The 722-nt window shown below is 68.0% G+C and overlaps 1 protein-coding gene across 1 annotated transcript in view; it reads right to left on the bottom strand.

The window, feature by feature from the left end:
• The window catches only part of TRPV4 (transient receptor potential cation channel subfamily V member 4), a 4,958-nt gene extending 4,282 nt beyond the window's left edge, over positions 1-676 (bottom strand). The window contains exon 1 of the mRNA XM_005421427.2: positions 252-676. Coding sequence (XP_005421484.1) covers positions 252-616 — 365 coding nt within the window. The 5' untranslated portion in view covers positions 617-676. The remainder of the gene's footprint in view (positions 1-251) is intronic.
• Between the last annotated feature and the right edge of the window lie 46 nt (positions 677-722).

Genomic DNA, 722 nt, shown 5'->3' on the forward strand with positions numbered 1-722 from the left:
CTCCACGGCACGGCACAGCCACCGGGACTCGCTGGGAGCTGCTCCCTGTGCGCGGCACCTCTGCCCAAAACACCCCAAAGTGCCGCTCGGAGGTCACCCCACGTCCCCAACAGAACGTCCCCATCCCCACCGGCGTGTTCCCAACAGAACGCTCCCATCCCCACTGGGGTGTCCCCAAAAGAACACCCCCATCCCCACTGGGGTGTCCCCAACAGAACGTCCCCATCCCCACCCGGGTGTCCCGTACTCACTCCGCGACCCTCCTGCGCCAGCGCTTGTTCTCGCTGGGGTGGTGGCGGTAGGTGCCGTAGTCGAACAGGGAGTCCATGGGGGCTTTCTTGGGCGCAGGGACCACGGGGGACTCATAGATGGTGGCCTCCAGCAGCTCCATGGGCTTCGGGGCGCCTTTCCGAAAGGCCCCGTGGAATTTCATGCGGAGGTTTTGCTTTCCATCCCCGGCGCCGGGGGGACCCCGGGCTGCCTCGGCGGCGCTCGGGGTGTCCTCGCTCTCGAACAGGTTGGCCAGGGAGGAGAGCGGGAAGGATTCGTTCTGGAGGGAGCCGTCCTCCCCCGCGCCCTCCCCGGCATCGCGCGGGGCATCCTCGCTGTCTGCCATGGTCCCTGCCCGGAGGCACGGGCACGACTGACCCGCCTGGCTGGCTGTGACCCCCGGCTCCTTCCAGGAGAGCAGGAGACCTGGCAGAGGAAAAGCCCGTGTCACC

Source organism: Geospiza fortis, unplaced genomic scaffold (assembly GCF_000277835.1).
Source record: "Geospiza fortis unplaced genomic scaffold, GeoFor_1.0 scaffold408, whole genome shotgun sequence".
In the NCBI taxonomy this organism is placed as follows: domain Eukaryota; kingdom Metazoa; phylum Chordata; class Aves; order Passeriformes; family Thraupidae; genus Geospiza; species Geospiza fortis.